General features: G+C 35.8%; 1 protein-coding gene across 1 annotated transcript; it reads right to left on the bottom strand.

Moving 5' to 3' along the window:
* Positions 1-2,883: 2,883 nt before the first annotated feature.
* Positions 2,884-3,522, bottom strand: LOC115995949 (GEM-like protein 4). Its single transcript, XM_031235097.1, has one exon. It carries the CDS (start codon positions 3,520-3,522, stop codon positions 2,884-2,886), a length of 639 nt encoding a protein of 212 aa, XP_031090957.1.
* Positions 3,523-14,706: the final 11,184 nt, after the last annotated feature.

The following is a 14,706-nucleotide window of genomic DNA, read 5'->3' as shown; positions in this document are numbered from 1 at the left end:
AACCCATAACCCACTGCTTGGTTGACTGCCCCTATTCCATGATCCATCATATATGTTTATCTATCTCCTGATTTACTACCCATAAACAAATATTATCATAAGGGTCACACTTGTGTGAGACCGCCTCACGAATCATTATTTGTGAGACAGGTAGGGTTGACTTATATGTGCAAATATCATACTTATATGCTCAAATGTAATACTAATTAGGAATAAATTTTTATCATTTATAAGGGAAAATGTAATACTTTTAAAGAAAAATGTATAGTAATAATTTTGCATTTTGATGTAAAAGTATTATATTTTCCATCAAAAGTATTAAATTTTCCATAATAAGTATGTAATTTCCCCTTATTTATAAGAAAAAATATAATACTTTTAAGGAAAAATGTAATACTTTTAAATCGAAATGTAAAAGTATTACATTTTTCCCTTAAAAGTATTATATTTACTATTATAACTAACAAAAATTTTATTCCTGATTAGTATTACATTTGAGCGTATAAGTATGACATTTATGCGTATAAGTATCACATTTTAACCTTGACCCGACCCGATTAAACTCGTCTCACAGTGAGGCAGTCTCACACAAGTTTTTGCCTTATCATAAATGACATTTATTTTTGGAAAAAGGTTAAGAGTTCGCAGTTTTAAATTAATTAGTTAATTTGCATTGTCGTAGAAAAGCAAGATGCTTTGAGAAAATGGAAGGTTACTTAGCAGGGAAGGAGTTTCCCCACATTCTTAATTAGCAAAACCAAGATGCATTTAAATCACCTATCTGGATTAGCTTCTTTTAGGCATTCCTTTGCTATCTTACTTTTTATTTAATTTATCTTTAGTTGCTGACCTACCTTGAAGGAATCCAGCTTGATTGCCACCCCACTATTACATAAAATAATTTTAACATCGATTTTTTACCTACAACATGAGTTTTTTAGCAAATATTTATTAACGAAGTCAATTTTTTAAAACCAACATCATATCTTTTTTTTTTCTTTTAAATTAGAGAAACAACGTTGGTTATTTTTAAGGACTGACGTTGTTTTTTTTTTCTTCTTTAAATACAAACAACATCAATTTTTTTTTTGTCAAAAGACATTATGGTCTAGTGGCACCCGGTTGCACCCCATATGGGATGGGGTGGGTTTGAGCCTCAATGGCAGCGATATTAGTTCTTTGTACTTCATTTGGTTGAGAGAACAGGCACTATATTGTAATAGAGTCAATAGTACTAAAAAAACATCACTTTTTTTTTTTTTTTTGTAAAAATCGACAATGTTTGTATTTTTAAAATAAATTACAAATAATTTGAAATTATTTAAAAATATTTATAAGAATTCACAAAAATATTTTAAAAAAATTTGAAAAATGGGCGGATTGTCGCGATGAGAAGGAGAAGAAAAAAAGAAGAAGATGATTAAGAAAAATGGACAGATCTAAATCTAAAAATATGCAGGATACAATGTCGGTTATTCGAAATAACCGACGTCATATCTTCAATTTTTTTTTTAAATTAAACATATCACATCAGTTATTTGAAATAACCGACGTTATATATATATATATTTTTAAAAAAACTAATGACATTTAGCTTCGGTTCTTAAGTTCTTTCTTAAGAACCAAAGCCAAATGTTATGTCGCTTTTAAAAAAAAAATAACTAATGGAATTTTTGGTCCCTCCCAAAAACCGACGCTAAATGTCATTTCGATTTTTATTTATTTATTTATTTTTTAAAATGACATTTAGCATTGGTTCTATCACGTCAATTTTTTTTTTTAAATTCTTATTAAAACGAAACGTTTAACCTTTTTTTTTTAAATAACCATATACGACATCGGTTTTATGCCTAACCGACGTCATATATGATTTTTAAAAAAAAAACTTAAAAAAATAAAAGAAATTACATACGGCGTTGATTATTTAAAAAATTGACGTCGTATGTTATTATCTTTTTTTATTTTTTTCGTGTAAGGCATACGACGTCGGTTATTTAATTAACTGACGTCGTATGTTATTATCATTTTTTATTTTTTTATTCGTGATTTATAACGTCAGTTGTTTATAAACAATCGACGTTATATGATTTTCAAATTTTTATTTCACTTTTAACATCGATTTTTCAAAAAAATTGAAGTTATATATTATTTCTGTAGTAGTGCTTCTTCTACAATTGATGCTATAATCTTGTCATCAACCAACCAATATAATGCCACATCTCCCTCCTCTAAATCTCTTAAAAATGGGTGATCGAGCTTGTAAACTGAACAAACAGACAAATTTCAACTAAAAGAACTGAACTACAGCAGCTAAAATTAAATTTTGACTTGGGAGTCTTATCACCTTATATTGTGCTTTTGTGTTAATGTCACATGAGAGGATTATTAGATAGGTTTAACGTTGATACTTTTTTATGTTGGAAAAAATAGCAAAGTGACATTGTTATTTAGGGTTATTTTAATTTGTGGTACAAATATATGTGGGGTTCACTCCTTATTTGGGTCGTTCAAAGTGTATTCAAGTTCTTTGTAGTGATAAGAAGATATTAATTGATATATGGTACATTGTGCTCAAAACGGATAATGAGTGAATGAAAAATTAATTACCAAAGTATACAGTTAAAAATGAAGGTGGAAAGATTTATAAATAGCGTTCGTTCCACATTGAAAAAAGAAGATTTGCACCACTATATATACAAGACCCTTATATTGAATTGTATATCATAGAGACTCTCTCGGGCAAAGGCATTAAGATAATATTCCTAACAGTTTCAAGAATTTCTTCAAAAATCAATCAGTCAATTTTATAGACAGCCTTTTGATTTCCGATCTACTACAACTTTATCAGCATTTTTCAAGTATATATTATATAAAATAATATTTCTAAGGATACTGAGCTTGAGAAATTGCATCTTGGAGATATTTCAAGGTTGTTTGATGATGTAGGAACCACATGAACCAGAACTCAAAATGATCTTCTGTGACTACTTGTATGTACTTCTCTGATGGATTCTTCAAATTATCACTTTCATTTGCTCTCTTAATGTTTGCAATTGGGATTGATACCTTATAATGCATTCTCATGGACTTTCCGGTTGAAGAAAGGATTTTGATTGATCTATCACTAAGGAAGGCAAGTTTATGAGTAGAAACAAAGAGTAGGCCAGGCATTGGACCAGATGTTGTTGATAAATAACATTGAGATGCCTTCAACAGCTTTTCGCCGTCGTCTCTAACAGTACTGAAGTTCTTCTTGAACACCTTTTGAATGCCACCTGCTTGGAGAAGTTTAGCCCCTAGGATGAGCTTTCCCTTCAGAATGTCTGTTATCTTGGGTCTTAATCTCACCGCACCATTTCTTACTTTTGATGGTTTTGAAGAGGGATACAGATGGCGTTGGGTGGTAGCAGAATCAGGAAGTGCCCATTTTGTTGAGCTCTGATTCAATAAAACTGCCCAGTAGTTTATGGGAATTTGCAGGTTCTCTCCAGTAATTCTTGATTTGATCTGGTTTTGCTTCATTATCTCTAACTTTGGTTCTTTGTTTTGGGAAGGATAACAAGAAATTATCTTTGCTAAAGCCTAAAGGGTGAGTAGAAACAAATGATCGAACTGCTTTCTGGTATATAGCTGATTCAATTCTTCTATAAGTAAAATGTATATATAGGTTAAGTAGTCTGCAATTGGTGGATTTTAAGCTTCAGTTGGATGAGTCAGATTTTGGTCATCATGAGCCAAAAAAGTTTAAAAGCTAGAATAAGCGAAATATGGGTTTTTCATTTTTTTTTTATTTCTATTTCAAAATCATATTGGCCCCCATATGAAGTAGTCAATACTGTAGTGGGATGATGATATGGTGACTCATGCAATGTTCTCTATGCTGATTACATGCAAACATGTGTTAGTGTGTTACTGCAACTTTGTTGGGTGGCTTTGTGGCTTTCTGATCTCACATACTTTTGCTCTATCTTCAACAAATGAAATCTTTGTTCCATGTAATGCTACTCACGTCTCAAGTTGCATCAAATGAAATCTTTGAATGCTTATCTGATCAGCAATATAATCTCTGCATCATCAAAACATTACTTTTATCATGTTTGATGTGTAAAGGCAGAAATTTATGACCTCACATCGACTTGGCTGGCCCGCCTAGAAAAAGTTTTGAGGCTGCCAGTTGGCTCGATCAGCCGTTTTTTTTTTTTTTTTTTTTTTTTTTTTTTTTTTTTTTTTTTTTTTTTTTTTTTTTTCCGGGGATGGGGGGTGGACTATAACAAAAACAAGATATTACAATGATTTTTTTTTTAAAAACTTTTTACTACGATTTTCAAAAAACAAAATGCTTTACTTTAAAAAAACCGCGTGATGAATAATATAGTAGGCTGACCGGTCGAACCGCCCCTAAAGTAATCGGTCAAACTAGTCAACCAAAATGCCTGAGCGGCGCGAACAAGTTCAAGAAAATAATTGGACCAGAAAAAGCCCAAGAACGATATCCAATACGAAGTAACTTAGAAATCTAGCAGGATTGGGTTTATTATTCCCATAAGGATTGGGCTTGCCAATCGTAAAGTAAAAAAAAAAAAAAAACTCCCAATATGAAGTAGTGTAGGAGTTTTATTCTTTTAAGGCTCTCAACCCACTGGCATAAATAAACCCATACATAGGGGAGGGGACAAGCAATATTCATTAATACAAAAATATTTATTCTCTCTATATTTCTTATATTCTCGTTATTTTAAAGGTAGTGTTGGCTAGCCGTTGACTGCCCAAAAGTCATAAAACAACCATCGGCGCCATACGCGGGGATTCGATACGAAAAGTTTACGTTTTTTCTTCTTCTGTAACCCAAACACAAGTCTAAAACCCTAAAACATGGTCACCACTTACCGACATGTCCGATTTGGTCTGTTGACACACGACTTGCCCGAAACCCGTAGCTGATCATCAGTCGAATTCCCATGCACTGTCTGGTCGCTCCATACGTCCAGCGGAAAGTGACAATGAAGAACACCCTCAGGAAGAAGTGTTGATGTCCACAGGACTAGTCGCCTAAATCCCACTAGTTGACTCCGTGAGACCCTGCCTAGTGGTGGTAGAAGCAACAAAACGCCTCTTAGAGGCCCTACAACGTGACCTTGCACAGGAGACAATGGTTCCCACCGCGATGGACCCCATCGATCATAGTCGGCCATAAAGAACAAATGAGTAGGACCGGTCTCTGGGAATGACAAGGGGACCTAGTTCGTTCGCTAATCAAGAAAAAAGTCTGGCATGCTCATCCTAGATCGACTGGGTCAGCTGAGTCAACTAGAAATCATCGGAGCCATGACAACCAATCGGTCAATACTCAACGCTGAAGCAATTGATGTTTCAAAGCTTTGTAGATATGCTCTTACGGTTATTCATAACTTGCAAAATGAAATGACTGGATCACATGATCATAAGGTCAAATCTAGGATTTTTTATTGACACTTCCAAGCTGTTGTTTAATGTACTTTCATTATGATACACCCAAAATGTTGGATGAATAATCTGGAAGTAAGAACAAGGATTTTGAACAATGATCGATGATCTTTATTAGCCTTTGCATGGCTTTAAATACACAGAATGAAATAACAGATGAAAATGTTGATCCTATGCATGTGCTAATGTGCATGCCTTATTCCGCAAAACTAGTTCATGGTTATAATATAACCAAGTCAACAAAAATTGAAATAAAAATAAAATAAATATAAAAGAAATATATCAGCCACGATCTCCTTCCATGTACATGCATGCCCCAATATTAATTCACATACTTTGGATTCGGTTTTGGAGTTTGTACGGACCGTCGTAGCTGTCGTGTATGAATACCACCCCCTGAAACCACAACCTTGTCCCCAAGGTTGAAAGAAGGAAGTTGGCCTTGGAGAACGTGAACATCCTCCCAAGTTGCATCAAAGACCAGACCACTTAATTAAGCATTGAGACATTGCGTGACCACCCCGACTGACGGAATGGGCATCTAGGACAGCTTCTGGATTAAGATCGAATGAGCCCTCTACGGTAACAGGAGGTAAGGTCGGAGAACTAGAACACGAATCACTGATTTTACGCTTCAACAGGGAGACATGGAAAACAGGATGAACACGGGATCCTGCCGGTAAAGTTAGGCGATATGCAACTTTGGAGATTTTTGCTTCCACGGGAAAGGGTCCATAAAAAATTACAGCCAATTTGTGAGAGGCATGACGAAAAACTGACTATTGTTTGTAAGGATGGAGTTTCAGATACACCCAATCGCCAACCTCAAATTCCTCGTCACGACATTTGGAATCAGCTAACTATTTCATTATGTTAATTGCAACTGCCAAATGATCTTTATTAAGATGTCGCAACAAATGGTCCCGGTAAACTAATTCTTTATCCACTTCAGCCACTAGAGAAGAACTCACAAAGTAATGAGGCACGGAAGGAGGTGGACGACCATAGAGAACGTGGAAAGGTGTCATACCCGTGGAGCTATGATAAGAAGAGTTGTACCAAAACTCTGCCCATGGAAAAAAATGAATCCACTGGTGAGGATACCAATGAGTAAAACAACGAAGATATTGCGACATCGGTTCACAACTTCCGTCTAGCCATCTGTTTGGGGATGATTGGCAGTAGACATTTTAGGAGACGTGCCAGAGGACTTGAATAATGCCTTCCAAAAGTTACTGGTGAATACTAGATTACGATCAGAAATAATATATTTTGGAATTCCATGTAGCTTTACAACACCCTCCACAAACACCAAAGTAACGGACCTGACAATATAAAGATGAGCAAGCGCAAAAAAATGTGCATACTTACTCAATCGATCAACCACAACCAAAATAGAGGTCTTGCCATTGGACGAGGGCAAAACATCAATGAAATCCATAGTGACATCGTCCCAAACAAGTTCTGGAATAGGTAAAGGTTGTAGTAGTTCTACGGGGGATATGGATGATGCTTTAGCACGTTGAGACACATCACACGCTACTACAAAGGTGTTTATTGTCCAGAACATTAAGGGCCAATAAAACATCCTAGAGAGGCGCTTGTATATGTGAGGAACCCGAAATGTCCTGCAGAGGGTGTGGCGTGGAACTCATACAAAAGTTGGGATATTAGTGAAGAGATAGGTGGAACTACAATTATGTGTTTAAACAAAACCAGCTCATTACGCATAGAGTATGACCCATCCGGGTTTTACAAAGATTTTGTCACCAGTTTCTGCAAGTAAGGATCACTTTGAACTTCCTACATAAGTTGATCCCAAGTAGTAGCATGAGCTGTAGATAAGGTCATAATAGCTGGGGAAGCTAAGTGAAGACCATCGCCATCAACTCGCTGGGAGCACCATGATAAAGTGCATACTGCTTGATTAGATTTTCCTGGTCGATACAAAATTTCATAATTGTATCCCAGGAGTTTAGCCACCTAATTATGTTGTTCAAGAGTACCAATGCGCTGTTCCAACAAATATTTCAAACTTTTTTGATCCGTATGGATATAGAATTTTTGCCCCAACAAATAAGGTCGCCACAAGCGTACAACAGTGAGAATTGCTAACATTTCTTTAGCATAAACGGACTAAGATAGTTTGGAACGACCAAGAGCTTGACTCATAAAGGCAATTGGATGACCCCGTTGAGACAAAACTGCACCAATCCCACATCACACTCTAATGCATCCGTTTCTATAGTAAATGGGTATGAAAAATCTGTCATCGCCAACATAGGGGCGGTGACCATCGCTTCTTTCAAACGAGTGAAAGCTTCAAGAACCGTATATGTCCATACAAAACAACCTTTCCTCAAATTTACGATAATACCCAATGAGGCCCAAGAAGCTTCGCAAATCCGTAATAGAAAAAAGGCACAAGCCAATCCAACATTGTATGAATCTTGGACGGATCAACCTTGACACCATTGTCTGAAACAACGTGCCCCAAGTAAAGGAGTTCTTGTAGACCAAAAGCACATTTAGAGAATTTCAAGTAAAGTTCATTGGCATGTAGGAGCTGAAAAGCTATTTCAACATGGCGTAGATGCTCATCATATGAGGGACTATATATCAAAATGTCATCAAAAAAATACCAGGACACACTTATGGAGATATGATCGTAAAACAGTGTTATGAGAGCCTAGAAAGTCGATGGAGCATTACAGAGTCCAAAGAGCATAACCAAGTATTCATAATGACCATCATGGGTGCAGAAAGTCATTTTTGGAATATCCCTGATAGACATACAAACCTGATGATACCCAGATCGAAGGTCCAGGCGGGTGAAATGTGTAGCCCTATGCAACTCTTCCAGAGTGTCTTTAATTGTTGGAATGGAAAAACAGTCCTTTATCATAATAGCGTTTAGAGCTCTATAGTTCGTGCATAAACGCCAAGAACCATCTTTCTTTTTTACAAGCAAGACATGTGAAGAGTATGGGCTAGTGATTGGTTGTATTATCCTTGTCTGCAACATGTCACAGACTTGCTTCTCAATTTCATCTTTTTGAAAATGAGTATACTGATAGGGTCGTACATTAATTGCATCTACTCATTCCGATAAATGAATGTGATGCTCAATTTCACGTTGAGGGGTAAATTGGTATGTTCCTCAAAAAGGTAAGCAAATTGATTTAAAAGAGTCCACATGTCTGGGGCAATATTAGAACTGTCCTTATGTTGTAGATCGGCAGCCAGTGGGTGAAGCATGAATAAGCAGGCTTCGTCCTCAATCCTACTGGTGAGGCTTTCTAGAGACATTGCATGTGGTGATGGTGTACCCAACCCCTCCAAAACTACCAATTGATTGTTCCACGTAAACGACATTGTTAGTTTCCTCCAATTCAATCACACACCACCTCCCCTAGCTCAGGCAACTATTGCAACCCGAGTACCGCATCATGATCGTAGCAAAAATGAGTAAGGGTGAGAGTACGGGTGTGAAATGTCGTTCCGCTGAGGATTGGGGTTTATGGCACGCAATATGCAATCACAAAACTATGCACTAGTATAAGGAGATCAACAAGAAGCTACGCAAATAACAAGTTTAAGAGAATATATGGTAAAACTAACATGTATACACAAAGATAAACACAAAATAAAAAAATAGGACTCAAGCTATGGAGCATTATCTTCTAGATGCATAACACAACCTAAAGATTGGGGAAAAGTCACACAACCAAGGAATTGAGGGGATGCACGTAGGAATCCTAATCTATAAGCCACTCTCATGATAAATAAACAAGGATTGGAACAAGGAATTTCCCACTCTCGTGATGTATCAATTCCAAGTTCTTCAAGAACACAAAGCATCAAGAGCTCCCAATTTCCCCTATTTTCATAGGAAGAAATTGGGTTTATGCAAGGGGTGACTTGAATTCATCACCAAACTCTCATTGAGGCAAGGAATCCTCCAAATACATGCCTATGAATGTGTATATCAATCATAAGCAATATACAACACCAATCCTTCATAAACTCAAGAACCCTAGGTTAGAGTTCTTCCCCTTTTTTGCAATAATCACAAATTAAGCATCAAGATAGATATAATACAACCCTAACTCAAGCCCATAAACTAACTACTCATGATTAAATATCATAAAGAACACAAAAACACAAGTAATAAACATAAATCTTGCAAAAGAAAGAGATAAACGAAAGAAAGCTTCTCTATTGAGATGGGAGGTAGAATCTTGAAATCCAAGCTTCAAATCAAAGATTACAAGCTTCAAAAGTGTTAAGGAACATAAATCTAAGCCTAATCTAACCTAAAAAAAAAAAAAAACATGAAAGGAAGTGAAAGGGAGTGTCTAGGGTTCGAATAGGGTCGAAAACCGAGTTCAAAATACTCAAACGCGCTTAAATATAAACAGAGAAGGAGACACACGGCCACTTACACGGCAATGTAAGTGGCCGTGTACTAAGTCTCTAGAACATACACTTTTCACTGTAAATTAGCCAAAAACACATTGCCAATGACACGGTCGTGAACTTATCCGTGTGTTTTGACCTTCAAAATGTCCTCTTTTGGGTTTATGGTCTTCACAAAAGTTGTAGCCCTTCGCGTTTTCATTCTAATGGCGCATAAATTACCTCATTTGGACATTCTTCAATTAAGATATGGTCAAAATACTGAACAGTGGTAGATTTGGAAAAAATTTGTAAGTTTGGACGATTTTGACCCCTTTGGCTTCCATTTTAAGCTTTAATATCTCATAAGAGTTGTAGCCATTTGAGTCTTCTTTCCAATGACTTAAGAATCACTCAATCTGGATATTTCTAGCTCGACATATCGTCTAAATACCGAATAGTGACCGATCTATGCGGGAATTTCAGGTTTTTGGCACTTGTTCCACTTTTTCCTTGGTTTGTCCATATGATCAAAACCATTGAAAATACCACTCTTAGGCTCCATTGGAAGTGTTTTATCCATCTCCATAGCTTCTCCTTGGCTCTCATTGACTCCAAATGCATCCAAAATGTTCATTTTGACTCTAGTTCCCTCCTAAATGCATGAAAATATTAATCTTTGCTTCCAAATCCAAACTCCTTGCAAAATAACACAATTTAGTCCTTATCTCGTTAAATTTAGAATGATCAATAAGCAAAATAGTTTAGTGAAAGGGAAAAATATAGACAAATAAACACTTATCACATCAATCCCGACCAAAGGTAGTGAAAAGAAAGTAATAGGGAGATGAACATTTTGAATTTCCACTATGACATCATTGAACAGACCCTCACAACGCAAAGGAGCGCCATTTGCAACCTTAACATTGAACGAGTCCATGGGCATGAAAGGTAATTGCAACTGCTCGGCTAACTTGCTACGAATGAAATTATGAGTGGAACCACTATCTACTAATATTGTAATCGCTCGACCAAATATTTGAGCGGGAAGACGCATAGTCCGCTGCGCGGACCATCCGGACAAAGCATGTAAAGGGATTTCCAAGGCTTCATCGTCATGTGTTTCTACATGTAGTGAAGATACCACGCCATCCCCTTCATTAGCTAAGGTTTGGTACAACGATGCCCAGGAGTGGATTTCTCATTGCAATTGAATAGAGACCTTGTGACCTCCGACGCTGCATTTCTTCTCAAGACAGGCGCTTCAAGATTTGCCCACGTCAGGTTCACGGGATACATTTCCAAGCCATGTGTAAGGCAGCGACCATGTTGAGCGGCGCATACGTTATAGCTGGTCATCTATCATTCGAGCCCACGCCATCGCATCTCGCAAGATTTTCAAGCGGAACATCCGTATAATGTCAGCTAACTCTGGTTTGAACCCTCCCCTGTAAACACAAAAAGGGCTTCCTGAGACCACCCATGAACACGATTCCCCAACCTTTCAAATTCTTTAAGTTTTTCTAATAAATTAACTCGAATACAATCAAGTATAATATAAACTTGTATACTAAATTAATTAAATGATTCTTAAAAAGTAGACTAAAAGAGTATTTAATTTGTTAATTAAATGATTCATAAAATTAAACTAAAAAAATATTTAATTTATATTGGGAAGGAGTGAAAGAGATAAAATAAACAATGTAAAAATAAAGAAACATGTTGTTCATGAGATTTGAATGTATGACTTTTTATTATCAAACCAATAATTCAACCAACTAAGCTACTCAAACTATTGGTATTTTAGGCATACATATAGATTTTATATAACATTTAATGCTATATATGTGTATATACTATATATACATACATATATATAAAGGGGTGAGGTGCGGGGAGTGGGGGCAGCTGCCCCCATAGTAGCTCCGTTCATGCTTGTAACAGTATAACATTTTAGAAAGGTGGTAGAGGGCGGTGCATGATTTGCTGTTCCCGTAAATAAGCTTCGCGTCTTATATCGCCGAATCTGGATGGGCCAGTCTCCGTCGATCCACTGATCCTCGCATGGATGTTTTGTGGATGGTGCAGTCGGATGACTAACTTGAAAATTAAGAGAACTTACTTGGCAAACAACATTATAAAAATCTAATAATTTAAAATATTAAGTATACTCAAATATTTATTTTTGTTCTCTTTTATTTCTTTAGTTATTATTGTAGACACAGAAATTTTGAAGCCGACAAATGGGCAGATCCGTATGTTATGGGCTTCATTTTGATGTAATTGGGCTAGTTATTGATTTATTTGGATGAATTAAATTGTCCGATTAAATTGACCCAATTTTTCAAATTGAATATAATTGATGGCTAGTGGACTGATCCATGTCTGGCCCAGCAAGAGATATTTACGGAATTAATTATTTAATTTAAGTATGTGATAAATATTCATATATTTAAATTAATTATTTAATTTGAATATGTGATAAGATTATGAATTTGGATGCCATGATGGCTAGATACATTCTAGATAAATATTCATATTATCCTAAATATTATAAGGATAATATTGAAGAGTTTGGAGCCCAGTGAAAGGCTCTCATATTCTCCCCTATAAATAGAGCCATCATTTCACATCCCAAAACACACACTTGAGGGATTGAAGAACATGAAGAAGCTCTGAATTGAAGAAGTCAAGCCAAGCTAAAGTTGATTGAAGACCAAATATTCAAGTGTTCAAGCTAAGTTAAAGCGAACTGAAGATCAAGCTATTTGAGTCCGGAAGCCACGAAGATCAAGCAACAAAGCCCTTCTTTGAAGAACAAAGCCGCATTCCGGCATTCCGGCATTCCGGAGGCCCTTTAGTTAAAGTTTCAAGTCAAGTAAAGCAAGTGAAGAATCAGAGGATTTTCTAGATAGAGATCTGTACCCGCGTACCTTTTGAAATTCAAATATATATACTTTTCAAATTTTTCTTGTTCACAATTATTTAATAAATTTGAAAAGTAATTAATAGTACAGTTAATAAAATTTTAAATTAAGTCCGTAAAATTTACATATTTCTTGTACCACAAATAAAATTTGATTTTGTCTTTTTTTCTACATTTCTCGGATGATCACTCGCAATTATTTCTTTATGCATGCTTTACATGTTTTAAAGAATAGTATCTCGCAATTTCTACAATATATATATATATATATATATATATATGGCTAAATTCTAGTGCGACCATGTCTTAACGTGTGACCGCACTATTAGTTATGTAAAAAATCACCAATAATGTTAGAAAATGCACAAGAAATAAATACACCAATGCACCACACACCCAAAAAATGCACCATACCTCACCGCGTCTAATGGTGCGTTTTTGAACACTGTGTGGTGTGTTTATGTGTATCTAATGGTGTATTTTTTTGGTGCATTTGTGTATTTCTTTGTTGTGCGCTTCCTAATACTATTAGTACTTTAAGGCTGCACGTTAAGTAAAACTGCCACTGCACCGCGTCTTTTTTAAAAAAAAGATCAGATCAGTCAAATTTTTACGAATATAAGGTGAGATTGGTTCTTATTTCTCTCCTATGGAAGTATTCTCACTAAATCCATAGCATATATATATATATATATATATAAATCGATTCTCGATGCGGATGTGCGGTGAGAGGAGAGCTATTTATCTTGCCAGAATCAACGTTCAAGATTAACAACGTTTAAAAAAAATACACGGTAGCAATTTGGTCATTTTAATTTTCATATGGGTCAAACTCAAGGTGCGTAGGGTTTGTGCTTAAGGTGCGTAGGTCTTGTGTTTAAAGTGCATCGTGTTCCTTCTTTAGGTGCGTTGTTTCTGTACTTAAGGTGAGTGCAGTTAAGAACCACCGTAAGGTTTGTGCTTAAGGTGCGTATGATTTATGCTTACGACCCAGGTGTACCGGAAGATTGACTCCTACTTAGAAGAATAGAGTAATTTCAACATTGGCAGTTTGAAAGAAAAATATTTGCATATCAGAGTTTAAGTTCCCAAAATAAATCTGATAACCATCATCAAAATCTATACAACAATTATTCCTAATAATATATGCAATTTGAATTTGTAACATGAAGGCCTTCTCATATGCAAAGGTGTAAGTCAAATGTCAAAATGAGCTCCGAAAGCTTGAGGAGATTAAGAAGTGCTGGATCCTATCATACAATTCTGTTTAATCCACAAATTAAAGGTCCAAATCAGACAACTGAGTTGGCTGGCGGCCTCAAATCTTTTTGTAGACAAGCTAAGGGTGATGAAATTTGGAAGGGTGGTCAAATTTGTGCCTTTACACCTCCTCAAATATGAGATAAGTAATGTTATATATATTATACTTGAAAATCTTTTGAGCTTAAAAGAGTTACAATATTCATCTGTCAAAAACAACTGAGCTGACCGGCGGCCTCGATCTCAACTTTTTCTAGACAAGCCATGTTGATTTGAGGTCATAAATTTCTGCCTTTACACATCAAACATGATAAAAGTAAGAATTGCATATGGGCATTCAATTCAAATACCAGGTTCTTGTGAATAGCATGTGGGAAGTTTCCCTAGCTAGATTGACCATTACATGAATCAAAGATGAGTCATCATATCATCAATCCTACAACCAATTCAAAATGCTAAATAATTAATTTTAAAAAGAAAAGCACAGACGCTATCTCTTTCTTAAAGGAACTTGTACATCTCATCTCATAACCTTTGTGGGTCATGATGATCAAAATCTGACTCATCCAACTGAAACTTAAGATCCACCAACAGCCCACCTGACCTATATATACATATTTCTCATGGAAGAATTAGTTGTGTACCAGAAAACAGTTTAT

This window comes from Ipomoea triloba, chromosome 11, assembly GCF_003576645.1.
Source record: "Ipomoea triloba cultivar NCNSP0323 chromosome 11, ASM357664v1".
Taxonomy (NCBI): Eukaryota; Viridiplantae; Streptophyta; class Magnoliopsida; order Solanales; family Convolvulaceae; genus Ipomoea; species Ipomoea triloba.
This window is presented reverse-complemented; position numbering and strand designations above follow the sequence as displayed.